The 14,990-nt window shown below is 41.7% G+C and overlaps 1 protein-coding gene across 1 annotated transcript in view; it reads left to right on the top strand.

Annotated features, from left to right (window-relative positions):
- celsr3 (cadherin, EGF LAG seven-pass G-type receptor 3) overlaps window positions 1-14,990 on the top strand; it is a 269,844-nt gene that overhangs the window by 169,799 nt on the left and 85,055 nt on the right. Inside the window, exons 12-16 of the mRNA XM_078210174.1 lie at window positions 506-616; window positions 2,031-2,199; window positions 5,168-5,309; window positions 6,883-7,003; window positions 10,857-11,040. Of these exons, the coding sequence (XP_078066300.1) occupies window positions 506-616; window positions 2,031-2,199; window positions 5,168-5,309; window positions 6,883-7,003; window positions 10,857-11,040 (727 nt within the window). The remainder of the gene's footprint in view (window positions 1-505; window positions 617-2,030; window positions 2,200-5,167; window positions 5,310-6,882; window positions 7,004-10,856; window positions 11,041-14,990) is intronic.

Here is a 14,990-nt window from a genome sequence, read left to right on the forward strand (position 1 = left end):
CAACCCACCTCCGGCCCCGAGCATAAACAAGTTATTAGCATGCAATTTTATTGTATACACATCCACAGTGCATTTAAACAATATATCATGAGATTAAAATAATCATCTACAATAACATTTTTGACCCTTCATCTGCCATTCAGCCCTTGGGAAACAGAATGTATCCTATAAGCTTTTTAACATCTCATTAGCAGAGCAGTTCCCAGGTTACAGCTCAGCCTTAATCATGTAACCTTAACTTTGAAAAGAAGTACAGCATAAAGAAACACTAAAATACACAAGTTGTACAGACCTCCTCACAAACCTTCAATTTTTGTTCCTTAATTCTGGATATTTAAACAGTCTTTATTTTCCAAAATTACTCTGCAAGGAACCCAATGCAATGATTGACCCAGCCATATCAAACCCGCTCACATGGCTTTGTAAAAAGGTTGTCTCTGAGTGACTGTTTTAACCCCATCGTGAAACTCTCTGTGGTTTTGATTATTTTCTTTCTTGTTGCTAGGATACAGTTGTTGTTGGCAATGAGTTACACGGGCTGAAGTTGAAGCATCTTCAAGTTGGTGGGATTCTCCGAGCTGGTGAAGTGCAGAATGGATTGGATGGCTGTATCCAGGTATAGGAATTACTGTTTGTTACAGGCTGTTCAGTCTGTAAATTGTAACCACCAGAGATTTTAATCTAGTTGTGACAGACTGATGGATGCAGTAGGTGCTTTTGTCCAAAATGTATGCTCTGTTACTGTCCATATAGAGAGGGTCTGCATTATATTGATTTCGGAGTTAATTCCATTTGCTGTTCTTTGGAGAGTTGATTTCTTCAGTCAATAATGATCTGTCCCTTGGTCAAAAAAATGACTCTTAGAATCACAGAAGGCAGAAAGATGTCTTGACTGATGGAGATTGCCAAATGTGAAAGGACACTTTCTGATATATCTGAAAATCAGACCAAAGAATCTACCTTCAATCCCTGACTGACATTAATTAGGTAATCTCATTCAGGGCAGCTACAATTGGATTTAGTTTCCCTGAGCAAAGGAATGAGAAAAAAATCCAACCAATTTTTGTTCTTCTTAATTATGATCAGTAATTTCTATTTGAAAATGTATGCTTGTGGAAGCTTTCAAACAGGGTTTTACAACCTGCAGAGTTCAGCAAGTTCCTGTGCGTTGGTCAGAGCAGTCTTCCTGCTATTCACACTCTTTGTGCTATGTGTGTTTATGAATTTCTCTGTGTTACAATGATTTTGATTTATGCCTTATTCCTACTTTGGAAAAAAAAAATCGCTATTTCTTTCTCTGCTGAAGACAGTGATACACAGGAGGTATGAGTGGGATTTTCCTGTCCCGCCGAAATGGAAAATCCCACCAAAAGTCAATGGACTTTTGTTGTCCAATAAATCTTCCATCCCACCTGTGACAACTCCCTGGGTGGGCAAGATTGGAAATTTTAGGCTTTTATTTTCAAAGGTGCTCGCACCTCTTTTATACCTATCTCAGGTGGCATTCTTTATTTGTGATTCCATGACCCACAAGCGTGGTTAGGCTGTTTGTGGCCAATGTTGCTAAGTCCAGTCCTCCTCAGACTTCCCTGCATTCAAGTAGAAACCACAAATGGTGATCATAAGAACAGCTGCTTGACTTATCTTATCCCCCTCTGCTTACCCCACGCCACTTCTGCAATTCCTAGCCCAGGGAACCCATTCCTTCCGAATTAGGTTATCTAATTCAGCATTGAAACCAGCATGTGGGACCTTGTGGATTCATTTGATTCTGTTTTATACCTGTCTTCAGTAGTCTATAAGATATAGTCCAGAAAATTTAGACTCTAAGTGTGTATAAATGTGTGTTCTCCTATGCTTGTCCTGTTTCTCGTTGGGTGCATTAATCTAACTTAACATGACGTGAAAATAAATGGTATAGGTGAGTATAGATTTATATTTTTGTTTAGTCTGTATGAGGGAGATTTTGGAGCAAATGTAGATACTGGAGGGTTCCATCTATTGATTACAGTTTTTTTTCCTACCCTCAGGGTGTGCGTCTTGGTGACACCTCTATCGGAATTGCAATGCCAAAGCCAAGTCACACTATGAACGTGGAACTCGGCTGCACCATCCCTGATCCATGTGACTCCTCTTCATGCCCACCTAACAGCTACTGCAGCGACGAGTGGCAGAATTACTCTTGTACCTGTGAGCCAGGTACTGTTGGCAAAAATGGCAGTAGTTCCATGTCTTTTACCGGGAGGGGAATAATCTTATTTGCCTCATTGTCATTGCATTAGCTTATCTATGCCCAAAACCTTTTTTTAAAGAAGGATTAGTTGACAGGTTGCACAGTTCCACCGACTACAAGATCACTGCAGATGAGATTCATTTTAGTTCATTCATCCAGAAAAACCCTCATGTCTGCCCATTGCAGCACCTAAGCTTGTGTTAAATGATTCCAGGGTTTCCCCTCCACTACTCTATCCAAACCTCATTCCATGTATTGTTCACTGTGAACTTCCAGATGTCAGTCCTGAACTTACCTTTTGTTAATTTGAACCTGCTATGTCCATGTCTTTGTTACTCTGGACTTGACTATTTCAATCCACTTGGGGCAGTCTCTCTTGCTCTACCTCTGCAAACTTGAAGTCGTTCAAAACTCTGCTGCCTGTGTCCTAATTCACACCTAGTCCAATCTTCGCTGTGCTCGCTGATCTACATCGATTTCAAAATTATAATCTTTGTTTTAAAATTATTCCATAACCTCCCTATCTCTGTGATTTCCACCAGCCTTACAACTCCCGCAACATCTCCGCTTCCACCAGTTCCAGTGCCTGGAGCATTCCCAATTTTAATCCCACCACCATTGGAGGCTGTGCCTTCAGCTGCCGAGGCCCTATGCTCTGGAATTTCTTCCCTAAATTTCTCTACGTCTCTTTCATCCTTTAAGTTGTTCCTTAAAACCTACGTCTTTGAGCAAACATTTTGTCACCTGGTCTAATATTTCCGTGTCAGATTTTGTTTGTTAACACCTATAAAGTGCCTTAGGATATTTTGTTATGTTAAAGGTGCTTTACATATGCAAGTAGTTGTTATTGAACCTCTGTCCCCTAGTTCTAAGTGGTGATTTAATTTAAAGCAATATCCTGGATGTACCTTTTTTGAGTACCTTTATTATTTTGTACATATTTTTTACGATCATTGCACAAATATCTCCAGCGTGAAAACCTTAAATCTTTCTCCTGTTTTTTCCTCATATCTCAGACTAGGATAGGAGGGAACATTTTCATGGCTGTTCTCCATACTGCCTCCAGCTTTTGAATATCTCTTTGTGCCTGAACAACTGAAGCAGTGCTCAACGTGCAGTCTGGCTAGAGCACTATGCAGTTTGATCACAGTTCCCTTTGCATTATGTTCTGCTAAGCTTGACACAGAAGGGCTTTGTTCACCTTGCTGCCGCCCCTCAGCTGGGTCTCCAGATTAGGAGAGAGAGAGACTTGGGGAGGTGGGGGTCGGACGGTTGCGTGTAGTTGCAGCTTTCCCAGGTCTCCTCTCCATTCCGGAGGATGCTGCGGCCTGAAAGTGCTACTGAGTTTTTATATAAACGTGCCCTGGTCCCTTTAAACAGGCGTCCTTCCTCTGGCAAAATGACCATGTCAACCTGTTCGCCCACCCTCCCTAATTGGTCAGGGAGCCTGAAGGCAGGCTCTTAATTGGTGACGAAGAGCAACTGGAAGGCTGCTATTTGGGAGGTTGGGTTTGCGACCTTAAAATGGTCCCACCATTGCACCGTACACTAAGGCAGTAAGATTCTGCCCCACCTTTCTATCTCAAAGACACGGAGTGAATTTCAGTACCTCTGCCTAATTAGCTAACTGAGAACTGATTGAGGATAGTTGCTGAAATTTCCTTTTTTCTTAAGGATCTGTGCTATGTAGAGCCGTGCACTTTGAAACTGAACAGGAGAATTCAGCACAGAATTCTTCCAACAATTTTAGGTTTTGATAATGTGAAAAGGAGCATTATCTCTCACATTCAGGGGGTGGAGAGGTTGATGAGTTTAAAAGTTTTAATGTCATTGCATAGGTCGCTCTAGAAAATGGAAACAGCCGGGGCTCAAATTTACACCTGCCATGTACAATTTGTTCTGGTTGCATCTCCATGGTCACTCGTACTTGTAGGCTAATCAAAACTGCTGGACGAGAATAGACCTGCTGGGAGATATTTTTTGAACATCACTGCACTCCATGCCAGAATAATCAGGTGCTAGGAAGCAGTTGGAGTTTGATCTTACTGAAAAACATTTTTAGACCATAGCAACTCCAAAGAGCAGGCATAAATCAAATATGAATTGACCTGAGATATCTATTAAATATTGAACCTTATTAAGACTATTTTAGAATAACTTATTAAGATCCCCCAACGGATCTTTCATGTTACATTGTGCTGCAATGATCGTTTTGCATTCAAACCTCTAAGGATCTTATGATGCAAATGTTATTCACATTCTTCCATTCACGCCAACCAACATCAAGCAGTGTTGTACTGGTATGTGAGGTGTTAAGTGTAATTATGTTGGTTGCATTAACAAAACAGATTCACACATCAGCATGGCTGTGCAGACATTGAGGTAGTTCGTGACACATGGTGTCAGTGTTGGAATATCTCACAGCTTTTTAGAATGGGACTTACTTAACCTTGTCCAACAGGTATTGCTGACTAGCCACAATGCCACTTTAAGCCAAAAGCACTCATTTTACTAGAAAATGCCTTGTATACATTAGCACAATATCGGTAAAAATACTTACGTATATTTGCCTAAACACCTACTGTTATTCAGTAATCAAAGAAGTAGAACACTCAGTGATCAAAACACACTTGCACACTCTGCTTTTCACCTTGCAAATTTGTCAACAGAGGCACAGAAAGATTAAAGTACACCTTGTGAATATGAGTGCTGAGGTTGCATGTCCAATGTCGATGTCAATTTAAAAATCAAATCTAATTAGTCACATTTGGATTTTGAATTGGACACATGACAAATAGCAAATTATTAGTCAAAAGTGACGGACTGCATCAATTTTGATTGGAAATACTAAGTCCAATCCTAAAAAGAGTTTGTTAGATAAAAAGCCCAGAGTTACCTTGAAGGTTAATGTATTTAAGAATGTTTCATATTTAGGTTACTATGGTGAGTCTTGTGTTGATGCCTGTCAGCTGAATCCATGTGAAAATGAATCTGTCTGCCGCCGCAAACCCAGTTCCTCGCATGGATATACATGTGATTGTGGGGAGAACCATTTCGGCCAATACTGTGAACACAGGTAAAACAAAAATGCCTCTGGATGAAGGAATGTGATATATTTCTGTTAGAGTGTGAAGTTAGAGAGGACAAAGTGTTGCTGTTATGAGACTAATTTGGCTGGAAAATATGAAGAATTGCTTAAACATATGTAGGTTCCAGTAAAAGAGCATTGTAATCTCAATGGACTGTGCCAGGTGACATTAGGTCTCCATTCCTCTGCTCACCCATGAAGAAGTTCTGTAGCATCTGTGGGTGGGTGCATGATATGTATTTTGTATTCATTCATGGGATGTGAAAGTCACTGGCAAGGCCAGTGTTTGTTGCCCATCTTCAGAAAGTGCATGTTAACTGCATGTTAGTTGTATGTGGTTGGTGGAAATTAACTGGGGATTTGTATGTGCACAATAAATAGGCAGACTGAAACTATAGTTGTCAGGTTAGGAGGTGCTTGCTTGTAATGTGTAACTTGAAAATAAATACTGTATGAACATGTGCAAAGCTTGGTTCCAGTTCTATCCTTTGCTAACTGGCTTTTTTCAATATAACAGTACAGCCAGCCCGCTTAAGACAATGGTTTAAAAAAAAAACTGTACCAATCATTCACCCTCATTCTGCCGGCCACCCCCAACCCAAATAGCACTTGCACCTGCCCAAAGTATATATTGTTTTAAGATGCCCCAAACTCTGGAAGGTGATTATGGAATTGATAATGTGCAGGTAAAGCTGTACAGCATCAAAAAGGAAATTCAGCATCATGCATTTTAAATAGTCAAAATGCTGCACTCAAAATAACGATATATCCTTCCGTGCATGTGCATGAATCCTTGGTCTCTTGTGTTTGCCCTCTTTCTCCCTTCCCCTCCACATCTCACTCTCTGTATATTTACATCTATTCCTATGGTCAGGTAATAGATTTTTTAAATTGTAGAAATGATTTACATTTCATCATTCACAATAGAATAGAAACAATTTTTGACTCCCATTTCAGTTTGACTTTTATTTGTAAACATAAAGATCCTGAGGGGGTTTGACAGACAGGATGCTGAAAGGATGTTTCCCCATGTGGGAGAGACCAGAACCAGGGGACATGGTTTAAAAATACAGACTCCCCTGTTTAAGACAGGAGAATTTTCTTTCTGAGTGTCGTGTGGAAGGCTGGGTCATTGAAGATTTTTAAGGCTATGGTAGATTCTTGGCTAACGATAGAACCAATGTGTAGGCAGGATAGTGGCATTGAGCACACAACCAAGGGACCAAAAGATCGATGCCTGTTCCTAATTTGTATGTTTGTATAACATACACGATATCCTTCAGTGATTCTGTGCTGAGCAGTAATTTATCCCCAATGATCCGAAGATGTTGTCACTGAATCATGCCCAGTTCTATTTCTATCTCAATGGTACACTGAAGACTGGATTCGGAATTTATCGCGAATCATGGGGGTGAATTGACATGTTGCCTCGCTCACTGGCATGGTTCTGCATCAGCAAGCAGAAAAATGTTAAATGAAAATGAAGAGAAATGTCACCATGTTCTTTGCACAACAGATAGTAAATGCTGTCATTTTTTCCCTCTCTTTGTATTCGATCTAGAATTGACCAGCAGTGTCCCAAAGGATGGTGGGGGAATCCAACATGCGGACCCTGCAACTGTGACATCAATAAGGGATTTGACCCCGATTGCAACAAGACTAATGGCCAGTGCCACTGTAAGGTGGGTATATTCCTCTCCTCAGAGACAATGATTTTTACTTTTTTTTTCCCTTTTGTTTTGTTGTCTTCCTTGAATCTGCATATTCACCTTTAGGCTTGAATGTTTCCTGTTACGGATTGCAACTGTTTTTTATTTTGAACCTACAATCAAAAATAGTAAGAAAACAGCTCTTGCTTTTCGTGAGATTCCATAATGAGTTGTAAATTTAATATAGTGGATATAGCTGCATCATTATTCTTATAATAGAAGCGCTTAGTAATCCACCATATACTGTACCTTAAAGAATCTGCTTTGACACTAGCCTGGCACACATAGCAGTTTTCCCAGAGCCTTCCATGTTTTGAGATTTAGCTTGTGCAATCTATTGTTCATTATAAATGCTTTAATGACTTTGTCTCAGCAATATCTTTCAAACCCATTTACAAAATCACCCACTTGTAAGGTGCATATTGCTCCATCATAGTGAGCAACGGTATCCTCCACAGAGGATTTTCTGTAATTTTTAAAATACTTAATCATTCATGGGCATTGAATATCACTGACATGATGAGCATTTATGCCCATCCCTAACTGACCTTGAGAAGGTGGTGGTGAGAATTTTTCTTGAACTGCCGCAGTCCTTGTGGTGTCGATACACCACAGTGCTGTTTGGAAGGGATCGCCAGGATTTGGACCCAGCAACAGTGAAGGAACAGTAACATCGTTCCAAGTCAAGATGGTGTGTGTGACTTGGAAGGGAACTGCCAGGCAATGGTACTACAGGTTTAATGGGTGCTTTGGACTGATCGGTGATGGGGGAGTACATGTTTAAGATAGTGGGTGGGGTGCCAATCAAGTGGTCTAGTTTGTCCTGAATGGTGATGAACTTGAATGTTTTTGGAGCTTCACTCACCCAGGCAAGTGGAGAAAATTCACTTAAACTCCTAACTTGTGCCTTGTAGATGATAGCCAGGCTTTCTGGAGTCGGGAGTTACTCAACACGGCATTCCGAGCCCCTGATCTGCTCTTAAAGCCACTGTGTTTCATATGGATGGTCAATGAAAAACACTCCGAATGCTGATGGTTGGGAATTTGGTGATGGTAAAGCTGTTGAAAGCCATGGGGAGATGGTTAGATTTTTCTCTTGTTGGAGATGCTCATTACCTGGCACTTGTTTAGAATGAATGCCATTTGCCATGTATCAGCCCAATTCTGAATGCTATCCAGAATTTGATGCATGCAGGCTCAGACCGTGACAGTATCGGAGGGGTTGTTGATGGTATTGAACACTGTGAAATCATCAGCAAACATCTCCATTTTTGACCTTACAGAGGGAGGTCATTGTTGAAGCAGCTGAAGATGATTAGACCTAGAACATACCTTGGCAAACCCCTGCAGAATGTCCTGTGGCTGAAAAACCACAATCATCTTCCTTTGTGATAAGTGAGAGTCCAGCAAGTGAAGAGTTTTTCTCCTGATTCCCATTAACTTCAGTTTTGCTAGGGTTCCTGGATGCCATACTGGTCAAATGCTGCTTTGATGTCAAGGGCAGTCACCTTTGCGTCCAGAATTCAGCACTTTTGTCCATAGTTTGGCCAAGGCTGGATTGAATTCTGGATGTGGAGATGCTGGCGTTGGACTGGGGTAAAAACAGTAAGAAGTTTAACAACACCAGATTAGAGTCCAACAGGTTTATTTGGCTTTTGCTACCAAACAAACCTGTTGGACTTTAACCTGGTGTTGTTAAACTTCTTATTGAATTCTGGAGTCAGGTGGTTCTGACTACCTAAACTAAGCATAGTGAGCGGGCCATTGCCCAGTTTGTGTTGATCAATAGCACTGTCAAGGACATCTTCCATCTCTTTGCTGATGATTGAGAGTAAACTAATGGGGCAATAATTGGCTGAATTGGATTTGTCTGGCTTTTTGAGGACAGGACATACCTGAGTAATGTTCCACATTGTTGGGCAGATGCTAGTGCTGTAGCTGTACTAGAGTAGCGTGGCTATAGGTGAGGCTAGTTCTGGAGCATGAGTCTTCAGTACTGTAGCTAGGATTTTGTCAGGGCCCATACCTTTGTTATATCCAATGCCTTCAGCTATTTCTTGCTGAAGGCATTGGAATGGATTGTCACGTGGAGTGGATTGAATTGACTGACCACTGGTCTCTATGATGCTGGGAACCTCATAAATAGGCTAAGATGGATTATCCACTCGGCACTTGTGGCTGGAGATGGTTGCAAAAGCATCAGCCTTTTTTTTTGCACTAACGTGGTTTAGTTCCCCCATCACTGAGGATGGGGATATTTGTGGAGCTGCTTCCTCCAGTTAATTGCTTAATTGTCCACCACCATCCACAAGTGGATGGAAGGACAGCAGAGCTTAGATATGGGATCGCTTAACTTTATCTGTCACATGCTGCTTCCACTGCATGTAAATCTTGCATTGGAGCTTCAATATGCTGGCATCAATTTTTTAGATGTACCTGATGCAGCTCCTGGCATGCTCTTCTACACTGCTCATTGAACCAGGGTTGGTCCCCAGCTTGAGAATAATAATAGAATGGGGGATACGCTGGGCTGTTAGGTTACAGATTGTGTTTGAATGCAATTCTGCTGCTGCTGATGAACCACAGTGCCTCGTGGAAGCTCAGTTTTGGCAGCCTCTGTTCACTTATTTAGCATGGCACTAACACCACACAACAGGTGGTGTCCTCAATGTGAAGACAGGACTTTGCCTCCACAGAATTGTGCTGTTGTCTCTTCTACCAATACTGTCATGGGAGTCTGTGACAGTTAGATTGGCAAAGCTAAGGTCCAGTTGGGTTTTTCCTCTCGGGTGGTCTGTAACCACCTGCTGCAGATCCAGTCTAGCAGATATGTCCCCAAGGACTTGGTCAATAATAGCATAAAAACAGAAAATGCTGGAAATACTCATCAGGTCTGGCAGCCTCTGTGAAAATAGAAACAGCATTAATATTTCAGGTTGCTGGCCCTTCATCAGAACTTTGGAGAGAGGTGGTAATGAGCTGGAAGTTTTCTTGTCCACCTGATGCCGTGAGACTTTATGGGATTCAGAGTCAGTGTTGAGGACTCCCAGTGTCGCTCCCTCCTGACTGCACAGTGTGTTATGCTGCTGCCTCTGGTGAGTCTGTCCTGACATCGGAATGATGGAGGAGTCCTGGACATCGGCTGTAAGTTAGAATTCTGGGTCAGCTCTGCCAATTTTGGTACAAGTCCCCAGATGTTAGGGAGGACTGGGTATGCCTTCGTTATTTCCGATGCCTAGGTCAAGGACATTAGTGAACGAGATGTGTTTTTTTACAGCAATTAACTAGATTCATATTCATCATTTCTGAGACTAACTTTTTATTCCAGATATTAACGAGTTGCATTTAAATTCTCCAGCTGCCATGATGGGATTTGAACTCAGAATCTGGAGCATTAATTTAAGCCTCTGGATTACTGATCCGCTAAAGTTGCTACTATGCTACTGTGAAAGTGTCATGTGTAGCTTTCTGTATATTTTCTGCATCTGAGCTGATTTCGCATGGTGTCTGGTTCCAGTACTGTATCATTTTGAAATAAATATTCTGTGTTGTCCACTGCTATTCGCAGAATTCATGAAGGAAAGATCTGTAAAATATTCTTTTGTTTGAATTGTAAAAGGAGAGATTTGAAATTGGTTGGACGATGAAAACCCTAAAGTTGGCCATCAACAAAATATTCATATCGTAATAGAATTCCCAATTTCTTACTTATGATTTATGGATTGATTAGGTTCGTAATTTTCATAAGCAATGAGTCCCACTAGTATTTTAGTCACACTAAAGGTTGTCAACTCGATTTAACATGAGTTTATTTTTGTTCTTCCAGGAGTTTCACTATCGTCCTGTTGGAAGCGATGCATGCCTACCTTGTGACTGCTATCCCATTGGCTCGTTTTCCAGGTCATGTGATCAAGAAACCGGCCAATGCCACTGTAGACCAGGAGTGATTGGACGTCAGTGCAACCATTGTGATAATCCCTTTGCGGAGGTCACGCACAGCGGGTGTGAAGGTGAGAAATGTTCCCGAGGTTTTTTTTTTGCTGCTTACCTGCTCTTGGAAACAAATTTAGAATTGAGTTTTACTCTTAGACAGTTGGGAAGCTTAAATAACTTTGCGTCATAAGTGAAATTCTAAAACGGCACTGATTTGATTTTCACAGCGCTAACAGTATGTTAAAAAAAAACAATCTTTAAAAAGATGTTTTATTGGCCTGGTCTCTCCCTAACATTGCCAGGGTTTCATTTTGAAATTGACATTTCAAACAATGGTGCTCTTCCATTGTGTATTTTTAGTGTGAACATATAAAAGAGTGGAAGTTACTGTGAACAATGTAGTAGACTCTGAACATGCTCATACCGAGTCCCAATGTCTGCTATTTTAGTAGTGGCATTAACTTGTTTAGAATGAACAGCTTAATGCTTCATTTAAAATGGCAAAGGGAAAGGATTGGGAGTAGAATTATGTTTTACTAAGCTGCTGAAGCAATTGATCTTGATGCTGGAAAGCACAGCTATTTGTGTCTCAGTAATTCCCTCAATTGACCTCCATTTATTTTTTTAAGAGTATAGCATGTTAATATATTGATCTGACCTGTAAGCCTAAAGGATAGTAAAATGTATTTGATGGAGAAGCCAAAGGAAGATCTTAAAATGGAATACATTATCAGCTGCTGCAAGCTAATTGTAGAGATAATTCTCATAAAGGACAAGAACACAGTTGGGTAAAGAACAGTGTGTATAAGGTCAGGGTAAATGCTCTGTTAGATTTGATTTGATTTGATTTATTATTGTCACATGTATTAGTATACACTGAAAAGTATTGTTTCCTGCGTGCTAAACAGACAAAGCATACCGTACATAGGGAAGGAAAGGAGAGAGCGCAGAATGTAGTGTCACAATCATAGCTAGGGTGTGGGGAAAGATCAACTTAATGCGAGGTAGGTCCATTCAAAAGTCTGATGGCAGCAGGGAAGTGTTACTGTGGATGCTTTGTGATCAATAGAACAAAAACAGAAAACTGTAGATGCTGGAAAATGTAAAATAAACACAGCAAATGCCAGAAACGCTCTGTGTTGGGCAGCATCTAGGGAGAGAGAAACAGAGTTAACATTTCAGTTTGACAACCTTCCATCAGAGCTGGAAGAAGTGAGAGATTTAGCAGTTCATGAGTGAAGTAGAGCCATTGGAAGGAAAGAATAAAAAGGAAGGTCCATGATAAGGCAGGAGTGATTAAATGACAAAAGAAGATGGTAGTACAAGACAAAAGTGGATGGTGATGGGACAATAAAGAAACAAGAGTGGAGATGTAAGCTGGAGCACCACTGGCAGCCCTGGCTGTGTGAGAAAATGTCAGAGAAAAGCCGAGTTTATGATCTCAAGTTGTGAAACTCCGTGTTAAGGTTGGGAGGCACTAAAGTGCCTTGTTGGAAAAATTAGACGCTGTTCCTCAAACTTTCAAGGATCGAAGAATCCCGTGATATAAAGGGCCCAAAGAAAAGTAAAATACTATTCCATGACTGCCAATAATATGACATCCCAGAAAAGAAAAGCGTACAGGTTAGGTCATGAAATATGCAGGAAATCTTTATAATTTAACCTTGCTTTCAAAATGCTGAGTCTTAACTTGTAGGAATCATGTCAAATGTAAGCCTTTTGTATTCCACTCCAGCAGGGAGTTCAAAACATATCAACCAATATTCACGATAAGGCCACTGACCTCCACAGTTCCCCCACTCAGACCCTCATTCTTGTAAAGACTCTATTCCATTCTCCTGCTTTATCTGTTGCTTCCATTCTGGCAATGCAACCTTCCATACAAAAACTTCTTAATATGACTTACTTTTCCCTAAACTGAGAACTCTTCTCCCCATCCCTCAACATGATAGTCACAGTCCTCAACCATGTCTGTTCCCAAACTTCTGTTCTCATCCATTCATCCCCCCCGTTGAGAGTCCCCCCATTGAGAATTTCCCTTTTCTTTGCCTTTCACCCTGGAACTTCACATTCAATGGAATATTTTCCACCACTTGCAGCATGATGCTATCACCAAATGCATCTTCCCCCGACTCACTCCCTGACAGTGCTCACCCCCGACAATGCTCACCACCCCCGCTCACTCCCTGACGATGGGCACCCCCCCCCCACTCACTCCCAGACCGTGCTCACTCCCCCACTCACTCTCTGACTGTGTTTACCCTCCCCGCTCACCCCTTGATAATGCTCACCCACCACCCCCCCACTCACCCCTTGACAATGCTCCCCCCCCACTCACTCCTTGGCAATGCTCACCCCTGCCACTGACATCTTGATGATGGTTTCCCCCCCCCACTCACTCCCTGACAATACTCAGCAGCCCTCACTCCTTGACAATGCTACCCCCTACCCCTTGACAAGACTCACTCCTTCCTCCATCCCCAACAGTGGTCAACACCCTCATCACACAGCAGTGCTTCCCCTCTCATCCCCCAACATTGTACACCCCACCTCTTTCCCTGACAATGCAACATTCATCCCTCCCCCATCCCCCAGCAGTGCTCGCTGCCTCACTGCTGGGGTGTTGTGGGGTGGTTGACCACTATCGGGGTGGGTCAACACTTGAGTTTGCAGGGGTGGAGTGAGTACTGTCAACAGGCATGGGGGTGGTGAGCACGATCGGAGGCCGAACATTGTCAGGAGAGGGAGGGTGTGAACAAGTTTGGGCATTGTTGGAGGTGTTGAGTTGAATTGGGGTTGAGCGATGTTGGAGTTCCCAGTTGCTGCCATGCTTTACGCTGTTCAGCAGGCTTCACACTTGCTCTGAAAAGCTCGAAGTAAAACCAGAGCAAATATAGAGCAAACATCCCAAGTCACCACCTCCCTTTGTTGTAGGGAAGTGTGCAGCAACCGACATTTGGAAGTTTAAACTTCCTGTATAAGTATGGTGCATGTGCACTCATTGGGACTTTCTCAGAGTCCAAAGGTGCATCAGCAATTTGAGTTGCTTGTCACTCCCCCACCGGATGCTTTGTACCAATGTACATTACATTCTTACAATAAATCCTCATCATAACTGTGAAACTCACATTGCGTGTGTGGTCCATTATCTTTAATAGGTCCACTATGTGCAGTCATTATGTGCTATATTTGACGAGCTACTGCTGCAACAAATCCCCATTATATCTGAAGATCAATGATTGGATCAATTAAAGAGATTCTTACAGTTTCACTGCAGCTATTAGTGGTTTAGATGGTGCATTTACATTTGTGCAGCATATTTCACAACAGCCGTGCTAATTACACTGGATACTTGAACCCAATCGAGTCTTAAAATGCTGTGTAGCAAAATAAAAGGTGAAATCTAAGATTAACTGCTGTAATGTGATTATAATTTGTTCCACAATGATTGAATTGTAAATACATTATGCGGCAATAAATATTATTCTAAATTGTCACTAAGCTGCAATAAAACTTAAGGGTTGTAAAAAAAAAATGGAAGCTGAGCCGAATCGCGAGTCCCAATAGCGTGAAGGCAGCCTGGGCATTGAACATTAAGCAGCCAGAGCTGGGCTGAGACCTCTGCTTCTATGAATGAGATACTGGGAGGCTTGTGAAATTTCTCTTCTCGCTTTGTGGAACGATGAACCCTGCATCAACAGAAGTCCTGAAAATTAGCAATAGATGTTGCACAGAATAGTGGACCAGTCATCCTATCACACTATGTGGTGTTAAGTTAACATTCCACTTAACGAGCTGAGAAATAACAACTTTCATTTGTACAGTGCCTTTAATGTCCTCCAGCATTTTGTGCGAGTGAAGCACCTTTAATGTGTGATGTGCAGCATAGATCAGCTAGATAGTCAATATCTTTTCCCAAAGGTAGGGGAGTCTAAAACTAGAGTGGAAATCCATTCCATCTGACGAAGGAGCAGCGCTCTGAAAGCTAATGGTATTTGCGACCAAATAAACCTGTTGGACTTTAACC

The sequence above is a fragment of the Mustelus asterias genome, chromosome 3, assembly GCF_964213995.1.
Source record: "Mustelus asterias chromosome 3, sMusAst1.hap1.1, whole genome shotgun sequence".
NCBI classification, from domain to species: domain Eukaryota; kingdom Metazoa; phylum Chordata; class Chondrichthyes; order Carcharhiniformes; family Triakidae; genus Mustelus; species Mustelus asterias.